General features: G+C 42.0%; 1 protein-coding gene across 12 annotated transcripts in view; it reads left to right on the top strand.

The window, feature by feature from the left end:
- Positions 1–291: 291 nt before the first annotated feature.
- The window catches only part of CLIP1 (CAP-Gly domain containing linker protein 1), a 77,834-nt gene continuing 63,510 nt past the window's right edge, over positions 292–14,615 (top strand). For 7 of the 12 annotated variants that reach the window (XM_068911724.1, XM_068911723.1, XM_068911721.1 and 4 more), the window contains exons 1-2: positions 295–432; positions 14,044–14,239. In XM_068911724.1, the coding sequence (XP_068767825.1) occupies positions 14,146–14,239 (94 nt within the window). In that variant the 5' untranslated portion in view covers positions 295–432; positions 14,044–14,145. Of the gene's footprint in view, positions 433–1,488; positions 1,810–2,048; positions 2,388–3,138; positions 3,275–11,235; positions 11,335–14,043; positions 14,240–14,615 lie in introns of those variants that run through there. The other 5 variants (XM_068911726.1, XM_068911719.1, XM_068911722.1 and 2 more) reach the window with 5 other exon arrangements.

Raw genomic sequence — 14,615 nt, 5'->3', positions numbered from 1 at the left:
CCGCGCTCGGCGGGCCCTGCTGGCAGCGGCGGATAAAAGGGACGGGGCGGGGGAAGGATTAGACCGAGGGCCAAAGGGCGGCTGTTTTGACTTTTTTTTCTTTCCTTTTTTTTTTTTTTTTCCTTTCCCCGCCGCGACGCTGCCCCTCGACGGGCACCCACCTGCGGCCTCCCCCGGCCCGTGGGCGAACAAAGAGGGGAGGGGAGGGAGGGAGAGAAAGAAGGAGCGAGGAAAGGGCGGGCGGAGCGGCTGCCCCCGCCGCAGTCTCCGCCTGGCGGTGCCGCGGGCCCGGCCGGGCGCAGACGTCGTCTGCCCACCCCGCCCCTTGCGAGCCGGGGAGGCGCCGCCGCTGCAGAGGGGCGGGAGAAGGAGGAGGAGAAGGCGGCGGCCGTGGAAGGCGGCGGCGGCGGCGCGGAGCCGACGACAGCAACGGTGAGGCGGCCGCTGGGGCCCGCGCGCGCCGCGGGGGGTGGGGGTGGCGGCGGTGGTGTCTGAGGGAAGGGGGGGAGCCGCCGGCCGCCTTGGGGGCCTCGGGCTTCCCGTGCTGGTGGTGTCCCGGCCGGCCGGGCGCCGAGCCGTGCCGTGCCGCCGCTCGGGCCCTCGGCGGGCTGCGGGGCGGAGGAGGCGGCGTTGGGCCGCCCTGGCGCGGCGGGAGCGGTGTGGCCGGCGGTGAGACGCCGCGGGGGGGGGCATGTGGGGCCGGGGCAGCCCGGTGTGGGGAGTGGGGCCGGGGGGGAGGAGCCCGGTCTGTTCCCGGGTGGCGGGGGGCTGAGGGACCCTATGCTGCGGTGGTGGTGGGTTTGGGGACCCAATGCCGGGTGGGGGGGGCGGCGCTGAGGGACCCAATGCCGGGTGGGGGGGGTGGGCTGAGGGACCCAGTGCTGGGTGTATGTGTGAAGGGGGGAAGCTGAGGGACCCAGTGTCGGGTGTGGGGGGGGGGGGGTTTGGACGCTGAGGGACGCGGTGCCGGGTGTTGGGGGGGGGGGGGGTTGGACGCTGAGGGACGCGGTGCCGGGTGTTGGGGGGGGGGGGGGTTGGACGCTGAGGGACCCGGTACCGGGTGTTGGGGGGGGGTTGGACGCTGAGGGACACGGTACCGGGTGTTGGGGGGGGGTTGGACGCTGAGGGACACGGTACCGGGTGTTGGGGGGGGGGGTTGGACGCTGAGGGACGCGGTGCCGGGTGTTGGGGAGGGGGGGGGTTGGACGCTGAGGGACCCGCTACCGGGTGTTGGGGGGGGGGGTTGGACGCTGAGGGACGCGGTACCGGGTGTTGGGGGGGGGGGGTTGGACGCTGAGGGACCTGGTGTCGGGGGGGACACTGAGGGACCCAATGTTGGGTGTGGGGGAGGGTTGGACGCTGGGGGACCCAGTGTTGGGGGGGGGGGCACCGAGGGACCCAGTGCCAGGTGGGGAGGGGGGGAGGTTGGACGCTGAGGGACCCTGCGAGGGAGAGGACGCTCCAGCGCTGGCCAGCACGAGGGCCTCAGGCAGCCGGGCTGGGCATCATCCCTCCCTCCCGGTGTCTGGCCGGGGGAGGCGACCGGTCTCGCCTCAGCACTCGCCTCCACTTCGTCGCTGGCCTGGCGGGGCCGAGGTGACAGCAGCCGGTTTGGCTGATTCCCTGGCGAGGCGGCCCTGCGCTCGGGCTCTCTGGATTCCTCTCTCGCGTGGCCTTCCCCCGCCGTCATTGCGTTGCGTGCCTCCGGCAGGACCGGGCTGGCTCTCTGCTGCGCCCAGGTCCAGCCGCACTTTGCACTGCTCGAGACCGGCGGCATTGCTGCGTCGGGGCGGAAATCAGGATGAACTGGTGCGTGCGGCGGTGTGGGCGACGCAGCTGCCGTAGCGGGATGGGGGCTTGCTCAGCTCACGTCTCTCTACCGCGCAGAACACTTGGGTGTCTTTGTGGTTCACGAGGAGCGCGGTTTGAACGCGTTCTCTGCGTGAACGTTACCTTTCCATCTTGGAGGGCGTGGAGCTGTGCTTAGTTATTTGTGATCTGAGTAGGTAATTTTGTGGGGGTGGGGTCTAAGCGTTTCATGCTAAATGCTGACTTACGGTTTTCAGCATCCCACACTTATTTACTATATGCTGTCATTTTTCCTGATTAATGAATTGGCTTATAGTTTACCTTGCCTTTTGTTAGTTTTAATTTCTGCTCCCTATGCCTCCATCATTTCTGGAAGCTCCTGATCTGCAGATGAGATGCCCGCGTATCACCTTGCCACTCAGGGCGGCTCAGCCATGTTCAGAGCCAGTGTTAGACTTGGGATTTCCTGACAAAGGCTATGCTGTAGGCCCCTCCTGCTTGCCGCTATATCACTAGCGCTGCTACTTAAGTCAATTTAGCGTTCTCTCTTCCATGCCTCCGCTGTCATGGGGCTCAAGGTAATTGTTTTAGTTACCATCCCATCAATATGGTTCCTGCTGCATTAAAATCAGGAGTTATGTTTTGCCTTTCATTGTAGCATCTTTGTGTATGTGTTTAAAAAAAAAAAAAAAACCCTACAAAAAAGGTCTTCCAAAACACAACACGAAGGAAAAATGTAGTCTGTGACTGTATATGTCCCTGGCTCCCTGACTAAAAATATGACTTGAGAGATGAACAGGTTTTTTTTCTTCCCCCTTGCTTGCTTACCTAATTTGTAGAAGGGAGGCTGTATCTCCTAGGGATCTGTGAAAGTTCATGAGTTGCTTTGAGATCTTTGAGCGGAAAGATTTGAAAACATGTGATGTCTGTGTTAATATGTAGGAGGTAAAAAAGAAGAGCTACAAAAGAGGAAGTGCCTTTATGCCTGCTGCTTTGCTAAGAGTTTTATTTTAAGAGCAGAACTATACACACAATTCTGAAAATAGCAATGCCAGAGAGCGATTTTTCTTAAGCGTGTATCTGTATGCGCCTGCTACAGCATGTAGCAAGATAGCATTTTAAATACAGTGGAGGAAAAGTTAATAAATTTTTTTCATTACAAACAAGGTATCTTAGTCTAAGGAATGTATAACTTAAGTTACTGGCAAAACTAGTTCTTTGCATAATGAAAATAGAATGACTGGAAAACACGTAGAAGATTATTTATTCTTGGTTTAAGGTTATGGTATTTCAGGGTCTGTCTTCCCGACCAGTCCTTAAGAAGAAGATTTCCGTGTGTACTAACGTGCACTACGTAGCACACTAAAGTTTTGTGTGGATTGGAGGAAGAGTGATATGCTGGCTGAAGCAGAAAAGCTTGGAGACATGATCCCTAATGCCCATATCTTTAGGGATCATGAAGGAGGTAATATGTTAGGGCTGTAATTTGACAAAAAATTCTCCCGTGCGTCTTTGTCACTATATGGTATAAAATCATTAGTTTTTGAAGGCTAGAGTTTGGCAATATTTGCCAATGTGTTCTAAAGTTTGTGATTGAAATACTGTAAAGAAATTCAGTTTTTGGGGGGAGGAGGAGAAAGTCCTCAAAAAACCCCACATCATTCTTAAGTCATGGAAGTACTTTTCTTAGTTTTAGGGAATTTGTATGGTTCCTTTTCAAACTTAAAGTGCATCGGGGTGTGTGGGGGAAACATGTGTCTTGTATTATCATCACAGAGGTGCACTATAGGAAATAACCTCTTTCCTCATGTGAGTATACTGTAAGATGGAACAGTGCCCATATATGCTGATTAATATGAATTTCCTTATGAGTGTGAATATCCAGGACAGCCTTTTTTTACTTAGGTTGGACAGGTTGGATAATTTCTGTAGTGTTAGCCATGTTCAAGTTTCTCTTGGGGAGTGACTGAGAATATTTCGAAATAGATTTTTGTTCAAAAAAAATAGAGTAATCTGTCTTACCGATATAATTTTTCTCTCTAAAACATTCAGGTCAAATGTTAACTCTCTCTGTTAAATGCAAGTTTTCTAATGTTTGAACATGATGAGCATGAATGAATGCAGCTCTTGTTTAATCCTCTGGCATTCCTTGGAGACTACTGGCTCTGCTGGCATGTATAAAAAAGTAATGCACTGGAATCCTTATTGGACTGGCATGTTTAGAAATGCCTTGGTTGGATGGTGTTTTGTTGTTTAATGAAAGGCAATTATATCCTGCATTAGCTGTAATCTCAGCTGCCCTGAGCTGGGTGCCAATTTCTGCTGGAGCAACCATTTCGTTCTTATTGACCAGCAGAATTGAAGCCAGCTCTGTCGGCAGCGAGGTTCCTGCCTCTGATGATTTCAAATGCCCACTAATATGTCTGGGCTTATCTAGGTTTCTGGCTTATGTAGGCACTCATTTTTGCAAAGTGATGCTGCACTCACATGACCTAGGAGAGTGGCACAGTTGACCCTTAGAAATGCCCACAAATCTGGTATCTAGTCCATGGCTCCAGAAAGATTGGAGAGGATTTAAAAGATGTATTCTACGAACAGGCTGTACAGGTTTCTACCTTACCTCCTGCCTAACAATCTTCCACCTGGAGGGTCCTGGTCAACTGTCCTGTACAAACTCAGACGTGAGATCCTTGGGTGAATGGTACTATCCATTCCTTTAATTTTTGAAACATGTCTCCACTGTACTTTTTCCAAGAAGAAATGCTATTAAAAGCTGTGTAGTTTTCTTAATCTTTATATTCCTACTGTTGGTTTTTTTTAGCTTATTTTGATGGGAAATTGCAAGACGAGGAGAGAAACTCAGTGATAGAGTTAGCTTATCTGGCTCTGTCGTTATGCTTCTCTGCTTAACAGCAGGATCCACTGAATCAGAGCAATATTTATCAAAGTTCTGTATTTGTATTTCTAGTTTATTATATGCTGGCCCTGTGGCAGTCATGGTACTATTTAAAAGGGAAAGAACAGTGAGAGCTTAAAAAAAAAGGGGGGGGAGGGGGTTGCTGACTTTGTTTTCAGGAAGTGTGAAATAGTTAATTTCACCCAAGTCTATCAAAATTAAATTCTTGCTGTGAAAAGTGGTATTTTTGCCTCAGCTACTTCACTTGTAATTATCAGTTAGTAACCATATGTCCTTATTTATATGTATTTGATTTTGAGGATAACAGGAGATGATATTTTTCTTCTCAAACTTTCATTTGAACTTTAGATCTTAAATAACTTAGTTTATGTTCTGCTGTTCCAAAATCATAATTGCTGTTGTGGACTGAATGCACTTCCGAAGGTGGTTAAAGTGCATTATCATCAGGAGAAGCCAGGGCTGATAGTCAAATAAAATACTCTTTTTTTCGTTGAAAATGCAGTTAAGAATCTCCTTGGAAAAAATTTAGGAAGAATAGTAAGTACTGACAACGGGCTTATCAGAAGAGGTGGTAATTTACTTTCTCAGCTGAAACTTTCTCTCCTCAGTCCTTGACTCATTCTGTAGAGAATGGCGTGTGCTTAGGAGGATCATGTGCATTCTAGTCTTTTAATAGACTGTAGCAATGACACTTTTATAACGCGTGTGTACACTGGCAACATGAAGTGTTAGAGTTTGCATCATGTCTTCTGTGAATTTTTTGTCTTGTTAACAGTTAATAGCCCTTCCTTTGTTAATTAAAGGTGGGAATCTTTCTGAAAAATTAAACAGGCGGTTTAGAATTAGCAACATAGATTTAGAAAGAATAATATTGCTACACAAGAATATCTTTAAACTATTACAGACAGTAAGAGTCCTCTCTTACCTATGCTTCGTATTCAGTAATCTAAGTCTTCATGTTTCAGTGGTATATATGTATGTGTATATATATTTTTTTTTTATTAAGGCTCTCAAGGCATTTAGGAATCTGAATGAGCACAGTAGGTTACAGAATGATAAGATGGAGGTGTCTTAAAATGTCCATGATACAGAATTAAAATCCATAAGCAGAACAGAAGCTTTAAGGAATTACCTTTCTCATAGCATCATTGTAATGTCTGACTGATGGTTTGAGATCCTAAGCCTTTTGCTATCTTTCATCAGAATCATCGCCTTGCTCATAGCACAGTTTCTCAGCCGTAGGAATTTGTTTTGCCTTTTCCCTTTTCCTCCCATAGGTATGCAGACAGAATCCGGTCTATTTGGTTTGCAGTGAAGAACCTTCACTTTCCATGGTAGAGAAACAGCTACCTCCCTTATTTAGCAGTTTAGCAATGTCACTGAAAACATGTAATTTTCAATAGATTTGTGTCTGATGGTGCTTGCCTTTCGAACTGTATTATATTCAACTTTTATATCATCATTATATATAGTGATAAACTTGTGCTGCTAAATGTATTGGTGGCAACGCTTTGGCTTTTCTGTTTAGCTTTAAATAGTAGTTGGTCTGTTCTAAAGTCACTGGGAGAAACTCAACACTACCTGAACACAAGTTTCCCATCTCCCTGTTGTTCTCTTCTGTGGAACTTGTAAGAATGTAGTTCTCTTAGAAATCGCCTGCCTTCTATTTAATCTAGTTTAAATTAACCAGCAGATTCAAAATCAAAGGAGAAACAGATTTGTATGCAGGCCTGGCTATCATAAAAGCCTTGAGGTTGGAAGATAAGCTGAAAGTCTTTGGTCCTTAATATGTTACAGATCAGGGAACTCGTGCTGAAGAGAAAACAGACTTTCATATGATGGTATTGAGGAGGAATAAATGAAAGAGACTTTTAATATACCTTTATGGCTTTGGAATTTGCTTTTCTCTGCACCTCTGAGAGCTTGAGTTCAACTCTTTGTGGTAACTTTAACAAAAATAATATGTTTAATGGGGTGGATTCACAACAGGAAAAGTTGGCCATACACAACTGTAAAGTCAGTTCACAGGCTCAGCTCTTGAATGATGAATTAGAAAAAGTATGCACATGTAAATAACTGTACATGTGTTTGGACAAAGGCGGGTATCTGTCTCTGCAAACAGAAGCAGTACCTAGTGGGTCAGACCAATAACCGGTCTAGCCAAGTATTCTCCCAGCACCTGGCAGAAAAGGCACCATGGATTATTGTTTGTGGATGCGTCTCATCTCTTCCACTGCTGACTTTGCGGTTTCCCAAAACACAAGAAATTTGACAGCATAATTTGATAGTGGGGCACTATGCTCGTATTCTTCCCTGGAAACAAAATGAGACGGCGGCAATAGGAAATGCTATTTGGGGAGGACATGTGAGCCTGGACGCTTTCTGCAGTTTATCCTCCTCATATGTCCGCGTCATTCAGGATTGTTTTAGTAAGGATGTTGGTGGGTATGTCCTTATCTAGTCAGTTTGTGGACCTGCTGTTCGTGAATTCATCTGATTCCTATTTGAACCTTTCAGAAGTTGGCCTCTGTGATCTGGGACGTTGTTTCGAAGAGAGAAATATTCCTAAAGAGGCAGAAAGAGACAAACAGTAATGCAATGTGAAGGAGTATTGTTTAAAACTGAAATGTGGTTGTATTTTTAAATTGTATTTAATTTTCAAAAGCCTCTAAATTCTGTTAAAAGCTCTATTTTAAGTGCTTAGAGTAATATGTATTCTCACTTTTACAGTAACCTAGTATCAGTCTAGCAGACCACAAATATAACTGTTAGAACTGTTATAAACAGTATATCTGATTCATATGAAGGATGCTTATTAATTTTGAAGTATTTTATTTTGGAACTCTATTTTAACACTGGAAATATTTTCAGAGTTGTAACCATTTGTAATCATGAAGGGGCTTAGCCCTTGGAGTAACTTTTAGACGAAAAGAAAACTCTTCTGCGTTATTATCTCTAAACCACTGTCAGGATTTTTGGGGAATGATTCATGAGGTTTTGAAAGCTTGGCGATAATGGTATGAACATCCGAGTGTGAAACAGTCAAGCAGTGCTGTTCAAACTGCTGTTTCAAGCATAATGCTTCATGTGATGAGTTAATTTTTCCCTTAGGAAAATTAAGTTCCTGGTTTGTGGTGGTCTTTGAAATATATTTTTCCATATAATTTTTCTACAGAAGGGAATTTGTGATTTATTTTGTACATGTCATTATATTTTCTTCATGGATTTTCTTCATGGCAGGGTCAGTGTTTTTTTTTTGTTTGTTTGTTTGTTTTTTTTAAACCTACTGCTCGACTACCGCAGTGATTAAACATGATCTTCTCTGCTAACAGATCCCTGACAGTGTCAGAAGATTTACTTTACCTAGCAGAGTTATCTATTTTACAAAAGTATTTGAGAATATTTAGTATGGATGTGTTAGTCTAAGGTTTATTTTGGAAAGCATCAGTATGCTTCTTAGAGTTAACAAGTCAAAGCTGTCTTTTTCTTTTTTTTTAAGCTTAGAAACATGTTGTCCTTGAAAGGCATTTTCCAACAGTATTTAGTCTCTTAATGATGTTAACTATGAATTTAATCCTAATCTTTTCAATTTGAAATGTTTTGAAGAACTTGTGCATGACCAGTTGTGGATGATCATTCATAAAACAACTGTTTCGCTTTGTTATTGTACAAAAAAACCACATGAGAGTAGTGTTCTGGTCTCAGAGTATGCTGCACAGGGTCAGATTGCCTGTGTCTGCACGCAGAGGACTGTGATTACACAGTCTGTGTTTTGAGTCAATTCAAACATTATGCTGCTCTATTCTAGAATGTCCTCTTTGTTTCCACACCAAATTTACAGACAACTTGCTTTTCTCCATGGAAACACGGCATCTGTTCCATGGTAGTTGCAAGTTGTAATGTTAGCAAATGTTTCTTCCTTAAATTATCAAGTCATAGTTTCAAATGTTTTGTCAGATGAAATGTTTTGCCTTAATGTTGGCCCTACCTGTCCGGAGGAAGGAGAGTGTGGCGATGGCAGCATGCTTCTCAGATGTCAGCTAAGATTAAAGAGCTACTGGTACTGTTCTCGTCATGGCTATAGAGTTCTTACATGGAGTGACCTAAGACTTTAACCTTTTTTTCTTTTTCTTACTTGATTGTGCATTTAGGTTTTTGAGTACTAGTTGTTAGAAGTACTGTTTTGAAAGAAACAGCAGTGGACAGCTTTTTTTTATTATAGGAATTCCTTTTTTGACTGTTGGAAAATATTGTGCTTTGAGGTAACGCTAAGAGCAGGAATGGCATACCAAATTTACTTGCGTTGCGGCTTAGAAGTTTTCTTAGATGATTAGACAGCTTGACCACAAATCAGTGCGTCTGTTTAAATTCCAAATCAGCAGTTCATGTGATGTTTTCACTAAAATGTGCTTTGTCTTTCCCTTCACTTGTATGTTGTGGTCTAAATTTTCTGAAGCAACTGGCAGTTCTGGATGTCTAAATTTCTGGGAGTTCAGTCTGAGATGCCTTAAGTGAGCACCCTCTCCCCCTGCCCCCCAAGTAATGAGTGTCTTCCCTCTGTGATTTTAGTTTACTTCAGACTTTTTCAATATGTTGTCACTCATGAAAATTGACTGTTTCTGAGACTAAAGATAATAGTGCGCATCAAAAGCATCCCACTAAATTGAGTGACATAAGTATGTTTCAGCAGTGAATGGTAAAAACTTCAGAACTGTCTGGCTGTATGGTTTTTAACTTGGGGCTACGTGGTTAAATTTTTTTTTTCCTTTACCACAACCTGTCAACACAATTCATATCTGTTATCAGTCTATTAGAATTTGTGTTCTTAGACCAGTGGTTTTCAGCCTGTGGCTTATGGACTGCTTTGGTCCAGGGACTACTTTCAAGGGGTCTGAGAAATGTAACTAAGAATAAGCAAATTGCCGATCGGTTAAAAGTGGCACTGCAAAGCTCCGCGTCTGCATTTGAAAATTTGTAGTAGTCCACACAGAAGAAAGTTGCAATTGTATCATGTTCTGTCATTTGCCACCTTATATGTAAAAAAGAGAATGTAACACGTTATCATATATAAAATCGTAATTCCAGCAAATCATATGTTTGATATCTGCTGTAGCATCTCACGCCGTCTCCCCCCCACCATGTGTGTGTATGCGTTCCAGCCTTTCTGGATGGTCTGGTATGTATTTGATAAAACTAAGCGTACAACAGAAGTGCTGGCACCCGCAATTCCTAAAAGTAGCAGCACAAAGCTTGTGTTTTAAAATCTCCTCTTTGAGCGCAGTTACTGTTTAGGTGGAACGTGTGGCTTTTCTGAACACCACAGTAGGACAGATTATCAGACTGCTTCTCAGCATTTTTGTAGTTTCCTGATACAATCTTTGCGAAACTTGCAGTTAAATTATTGCCTGTTGGTAATATAGGTTCTTTTGCACAAGAAATGAAAAAGATTCAAGAAAGGAAAGTGAACAATTCAAGACAATAGCTAATTATTTTAGTTCATTTTAGTTCTCGTAAGAGAAAATTGTCATCTGGAGCCTGTGAGGAAATGCTAAAGTGTATAATTCTTAAAATCACTTGATGCAAAATTAAGAACTTTCAGTGTTTTGTGAATTCTGTTACAAAGTACTAATGTGAAAATGAAGATCTTGGTTGTTTCTAAAAGTGAAAGTTGCATTTTCACTATTGCAATAAGGCAGTAATATACCAAAATGAGTTGCCTGTATTTTAGCAGTTTGTTGCATTAAGCTACAATTTCAGTAACGCTGAAACCAGAGCACAAGAGGTTGTGTTACTTTTGGCCTAGCTGAAGGCTTGTATAATGAAAAAAGCAAATGACACAGCAGATACATAACGCATGACTGTGAAGAGCAGGATTAAAATATGAATGAGTACCCCATGCCAAGAAATGCAGTATTAGAATATTGCAACTTTCTGTTGACGAAAGCTTTTAAAATTTTAATAATAATTATTTGAAAGTGACTATTCAAAAGCAAGATGTATTTTTGGGGAGGGAGGGGCTACACAAGGTTTATATTTTATATCATATATTTTGTACCTACCTATCCTTGCAAAATATAGATGGTTGCTATCATTGTGGTTCCTGAATGCTGTTTGGATTGGAAAAAAAGAAGGATGGATATAGATACAGACATGGAAGAGAATGGTAGAATATTGCTTCCGGGTTTTAGGAAGCCCTTTTTCTTAGGGGGGAACTTGGAACTTGCCTTTCGCCCAAAAGAGGTAGTTGAATTTTCATAAACCTTGTATTTGCTACTGACAGAGAGGTCTGTGAACTAAGAACTCTGACCTTGATAATTGTTGCATTTGTGTATTTGTATCAAATTCATTTTTATCGGGACTTGGAATTGCAATCAGTGGTGAAAAAGTGGCACCATCATACAGTGGGGGAGGAGAGAAAAAAGAAAACTGCCAGATCTCACTGGCTCTTTTAGTTTTGTGCAGCCTTTTTTTGCTTGTTTTCTGCTCTGTTTGTTTTTCTCCTAGATGAGTTTGCAACTTTGGGGTTGTATTTCCATTGAAAGATGTCAGGATATGGGTGAAAGACTCTTGAAGAGAAGTGCTGCAAGAATCACAACTTAGTTCCTGAGGTTCAGTAGAATTGTCTTATAGGGTTGAGTAATTGTGTGCTGGTCAAATGACACCTTTCTCTTGTTTCCCTTTCTTTCCATTGGAGATCACGTGACCCTCTTTTATGGCTATTGATGATGTAATGCTCTGTTTATTTTAGCAGTGAGGAAGATCAGTAGAAACCTATTTTCAAAACAATTTCTCAACTGTACGCAGTATGCATATTCTCTAACCATTCCTTCCCTCCCATACTCTGTTGAAATTTTAGTGCTTGTGTTGCTTTTCGTAGTGGAGTCCTCTTAGTGATTTGTAGCTTAAAAAAAAAATTGGAATAGCCACTTCTTTTCAAAGGCAAATGGAGACAAGCCCATGAGATCTTTCCTTAAAACATGAACACTAGTTACGAATACTGAACTGTCTTTATTTATTCTGGAGGATACTCGTTCAGTATGATAGTTTTGAAGTGAACCGTGATTTTTGTTAATAGAATCAGCGTTAATTAGGGTTTCTCCACGTGTAACATGAGACTAATTTGAAAGGAAGTGTTGTGGTAGTGCGTTATTCAGAACTGGATGAAATGGGTTACAGACATAATTGGTGATCCGTTGCATTATAAGCCTTTAGGTGAATAGCTTATTGTTTAAGAGTAATGTAAATGCTTGTATATCCTAGGTCTAGATCTGTTAATTACCAATTGTAGTGATGCATAACAAAATGTATTTAGCATTCCTCTTGATTCGGTATAAGAAGAGCCAGGTAATGATGACACTTATTTTCTGTCTTTCTAAAACTTTGAAAAATAAAAACTACTTGATTTATTTTTGATAAAGGAAAGCAAAGTCTTGCACTAATCTCAATGGCATTTCTTTGTAACGCGGCTGTATTTCTTTATTAAACCGCAAAGTTTAGCCTCATTGTATACAGCTTGCTAGTTCCGTGGATTTTGATGGGTTGGGAAGAAACAGGGCCATACCTGTCCCTGTACTTTGATTTCAGAGATATTGCTCTCTGCTTTGCTGTTTGTGAATATGAAAGCTTCCATTTTAAAATTAGTAGTAAATTGGTGTGGATTTTACAGAAAGAGCAGAGAAATTTTTCTCTTCAGTAGTCATAACTGCAGATGGGTGGGTGACATGCTTCTGGCAGTGCTGGAAGAAGAAATGTTCAGCAGTTTGCACAATGCTACTTCAAAGTTTTCATGCAGCATATCTTAAATTGTAGACAAATACCATACAGCTGAGGTGGTAATTAACGTTTTTTAAAGTGTAAATTTATTGCATACTAATTAGAAAATGGCTTGAATTTGGGACAACCAATCTTGAAGAAGTGTGTTTCACTTTGTCATAGGTTCACAGAGCTGTGTGACAGACAATTTCTTTTTTCACAGTGAATTGATTTTTAGGAACACTGATGTGCTTGCTATTAATAATACATGAGGGGTGAAACTTATATTGGTGAAGACTGGGTAGCGTTTCTCTGTAGTCTTCATTACTGTAGCATAGTGATTTCTTTTTTATTAGTGTATCTCTTGCCTTTAAATGTACTGTGTGCTTGGCGTGCACACCTGGGTGCTAGTAAGACTGGTTCTGGGAAATCTGCTGTTGGCCAGCTCTTTGCCTGGGCATATGGAATGACTGGTGCCAAGATGCTGAGTAAATAGCAGGGCTGAGACCTGCTTTACAGTTTTTGTTTGTCCTATTCTGAGCAAACAATCTGACATTGCTACAGGTCTACGTTTCCTTTATATTTTTTAGGTTTTTGTTTAGGTATTTGGTGATTTTTAAGCAGGCATAGTTGTCCTTCCAGTGCTATATATGTACGTATGTATGTCTATAAAGCTGAGCCAATATCTAAGCTATGTTCCTGAAGAGCAGTTTATGCTTTTAAAGAGCAGGGAGACCAGTCAGCTTACAGCTTGGCTTGGAATTCACAGTATAAATTAAAAAGCCTTTCTAAAGCTTTTGTAATCAGAAGGAAGATGCCTTCTGTGGCAAAAACCTCACAGCATACTTCCCTGAAAAGCTTATAGCTGGCTTCCAAATCAGAGCAGCGCTCTATCCTAGCAACGTAGGGAAGAGTCCCTCCTCCTCCTGTTTCCAGAGGGTTGTAGCTGGGGCACTGTGTTGGGGACTGTGAGCTAATGTGTCTTGTGATCTGAAGTGTGTGATTCCAGTAGAGCTGAGGTGGATGTTTACTTTTTAGTTATAAACATCTAGCTGTGATGATCAATCTGAGTTTCTCAGTTCCAATAACTTAAAAAAAACTTTTTTCCTTTTATCCTGAAATTCCCAGTCCTCTTGAGTTCTCCTGTAGTTATTCTCTAGTTTCAAGTTGTTTTTACTGGCATGTTGCAACCCTTGAAAAATGTGGCTTAAAACAGTTGGGTGCACAGAGCGATTATATCTATGCGTAATGTTGTTAGTAATGCTGTTAAGGGCTTTGTTTTTCCTTCTTAAAATAGCCTTTTAGTTTAGAGCTCAAGATGAATACATCAGCATTCAGTGAAGTGAATTATTTTGATGTTCTAAGTTCAGTCTTAGTGTCTTTTAATAGGAAATGCCTTTCAAGAAACGAAGGGTTAGAAATGCTATCCCGGGACATGCTTCTAGTTGTTGTTGTAAAGCATCTTTTATTGTATACTTTCAGATACAGGCTGCATGTAGTAATTTTTTATTCCGTAGGAGTTAAAAAATACTGATTTGTTTCATGTCTAATATTTTCAAATGCAGGTTTAATCCAGAAGTGGAAAACAGAGAGGAACATACTGTATCCATGTTAGGAGAAAGATAGTTACTACAGCTGAAGAAGATTAACGCTGGCATTGCAAAAAGATGAGTATGTTAAAACCAAGTGGACTTAAGGCTCCTTCAAAGATCACCAAGCCTGGGAGTGCATTACTGAAAACACCTGCATCTGTTGCAGCTGGTAATGAATATTTAAATATCTTAACTTTTTGCTTATTTGTCTTTTCTTCAAACAAAAAGTAACTTGACAGCTATGATTATATGATTATGATTATTATGATTATTATGATTATATGATATATTATTATATGATTATTTTTACTATTTATACTAAGCTATTGTTGCTCATATTTCTGATCTAACAAAAATGACATATGAAACCTGCAATAAAGTCTGATTTTACTAATTGGCTGCAACATTAGTTTGAAACAAACTGTTTTTAAAAGCAAATGCTGTAGTGTTGAAAGCATGGTGGAATGTAGGGGGAAAAAAAAAAAACCCATTGATCCTACCGTACCCCCACTTCAAACTGAAAACAGTTCAACAAATTAAAGTAG

Source organism: Struthio camelus, chromosome 17, assembly GCF_040807025.1.
Source record: "Struthio camelus isolate bStrCam1 chromosome 17, bStrCam1.hap1, whole genome shotgun sequence".
NCBI lineage: Eukaryota > Metazoa > Chordata > Aves > Struthioniformes > Struthionidae > Struthio > Struthio camelus.
Note: the sequence above shows the minus strand (reverse complement) of the source record. Positions and strands in the feature narration are given on the sequence as shown.